A 2,500-nucleotide genomic window follows, 5' to 3' on the forward strand; every position below is an offset into this window, starting at 1 on the left:
AGAACCCATTGAAATAGTTATGGTTTGTCAGTTTCAGTTGACTGCTTTGATGTGAATAAATTTGTTTTACATTTTGAAAACCTTGACTGGTGCCTTATGTACAGTTCCTTTGAGGGAACAGGGGGGACCTCAGCAATTGTTGGAGCAATTCTTGCTGGGTCATCTTCACACAATGACACATGACGGTCTATTGGTTTTAGGTCCTCAAATCGCCGTTTGAATATTTTGGCCATCAGGATAGGTATGTATCCAAAGTCTTTGGATACCTTCACCACTCTGGTGTTCCATTCTTTCGTCCTTTGGTTATACTTTCTGGTGTGCCTTGCCTCTTTCTTCTCATTCGTGGCAGTGGCTCTGTCAACATGATAATTCCAGTCTATTACTGCAAGCTGCCTCCTTGCCTTGTACACTTGAAACCTAGCCAGAGAAAATTGAAGAAAAGTCCCCATATTACTACCTAGTAAAAGAGACAATATGTCAAAATGATGTCACAATTGGTGACATCATTTTTGAATATATTGTAAATTTAATGGGTGCCGTCATTCATGTGCAGTTCTAGTTTGTTTAGCTGTGAAGTAAAACCCTCCTAAAATGAGATCTTTTAGATTTGAACTTTTGGTAGCCATTCATACTCACATCATTTGGCCCCTGGGAAAAAACAAGAACATTCTTGACTGTGGGATCCCACATAAGTACATATTTCAACTTACGTGTAAGAACATCTCTTAGGTGTATATCCCAGTGACATGCTATTGGCACATTCCAGCGAACCTGTATGTCTAAAGGCAACGAATGGAAAGACATGTCAAACAATTGCACTTTTCACAGTAAAAAGTGTGCAAACGTTTTTGCTATTTATACTTAGGTATTATGCATGTTGACAGAATGTGGTAAGAAAATTACTGATGCACAAGAAAGAGAAACCCAATAGGCAAAAAAATTAATAGAGTATTATATACATCTAGAGTTCACCTGAAACTTTTCCGTATATACAATCTTGAAAAAGTTTGCTCTGCACTCATACCTGAATCTGACATAGTACTTGAAACTTTCTAGGAGAGTGGGCTCAAGAATCACTTTCTGAAGTGCATTAAAATCTTCGTCCCGCCGGTCAAACCATGGTGGCTGCTCATCATCTGGACTAATATCCCCATGTGCACACTGTCCCCCAGTCCATTCGTGGTCATCACACACATGGCGAAGCAAACCTAGCCATTTGTCCTAGAAAAATAATGAGAAATACAAACCAAGCCACTACAGCTTTTTTCAATGTCCTTTCTGTGATGGCCTGCTTACTACAGTAGGTTGTTAGTTTTCGAACTGAGACTAATGTTTGAAACGTGGGATTTGTCAAAGGGTGAATTAGATGTTATCTCAAACATCCTGATGATGCTTATTATTATTAGACTAATATTTTCTTTTGAAAAATCTATGATAAAGAATGATCTGATTTAGCTTCTTATGAAATTATGAATCAAGCTCTTCCAAAGTGCAAAATCAGCCTTCCTGTTTTCTCTTTCCCTCAATGTAACAAGGATATACATTTCACACAAAGTCATTTTTACTACAGTACTTCTGTTTTTGAAAAAATTCAAAAATGTCTCTAGCCCAACAGATAAAATCCACCTGATACCCTTTGCTATGTTAGGCATGACTTTCTTTGCACAAAATCTTATTAAAAGGCCGAATGTTTCAAATCACTAATTATCAATAACATTACCTTTAGAAGAGCAATGGCCTTTACTTTATCAGCGCATTCTGATGCAACAGAACAACAGTACCAGAAATGATTGATAATTCTGTCTGACCATTCTGCAATTTTTTCATTTCCCTTGGTGGCAGCAACCTGAAACAAAAACAAAACTAAGCCAAAAAGTCAAACAGCTGGTCTCTTTCACTCCATGGGCAACAAAAACAACAATTACCTTTTGAATACATTTTCTAATGCTTTTAGCCTTATGCCAGACATCTAGGGAGTGAAATACATCTTTGAAGTCCTCAGCTACAAAAGAAATATAGACATGTCAATCAAGAGCTCATCTAACAAAAAAGAAACAATCTTCAGCTGTAATATCTAACGATTATTTTTCAAGCATGCTTTGGATATGCCTTATGAGATAGCTAATGAAATACCTATATAACTATCCCATCCAACAAGCACAAGTGCATAATAAATTTATTGTTTAATTAAAAACCACAGAGTAAGTATCCTTAAATTGGGTACAAACTTTGCCAAAGACTCTAACTGGTCCTGTAAATAAATTTAAACTCAAAAGTTGCTATATGCAATGGTTAGTCTATAATGACATATATATATGTTGCAGGTCAAAATGAAATTCAAGTTGAAATAATTTAAACCTAGTTTGATTCTCAATTTCCTTTGTCTTCAAACCCTAATTATTCATGATCCATGAATAATTAGGGAAAGGAGACAAGGGGTTTTCATTCAACCAGAATCTCATTTTGACCGGGCTACAAAATATACATACATTCACTTTAC

General features: G+C 36.2%; 1 protein-coding gene across 1 annotated transcript in view; it reads right to left on the reverse strand.

The window, feature by feature from the left end:
* Nucleotides 1-13: 13 nt before the first annotated feature.
* LOC137990782 (uncharacterized) overlaps nucleotides 14-2,500 on the reverse strand; it is a 5,433-nt gene continuing 2,946 nt past the window's right edge. Inside the window, exons 7-11 of the mRNA XM_068835891.1 lie at nucleotides 1,926-2,002; nucleotides 1,721-1,846; nucleotides 1,025-1,221; nucleotides 711-779; nucleotides 14-417 (exon numbers count right to left, since the gene is read on the reverse strand). Of these exons, the coding sequence (XP_068691992.1) occupies nucleotides 18-417; nucleotides 711-779; nucleotides 1,025-1,221; nucleotides 1,721-1,846; nucleotides 1,926-2,002 (869 nt within the window). The 3' untranslated portion in view covers nucleotides 14-17. The remainder of the gene's footprint in view (nucleotides 418-710; nucleotides 780-1,024; nucleotides 1,222-1,720; nucleotides 1,847-1,925; nucleotides 2,003-2,500) is intronic.

Source organism: Montipora foliosa, chromosome 2 (genome assembly GCF_036669935.1).
Source record: "Montipora foliosa isolate CH-2021 chromosome 2, ASM3666993v2, whole genome shotgun sequence".
Lineage (NCBI taxonomy): Eukaryota > Metazoa > Cnidaria > Anthozoa > Scleractinia > Acroporidae > Montipora > Montipora foliosa.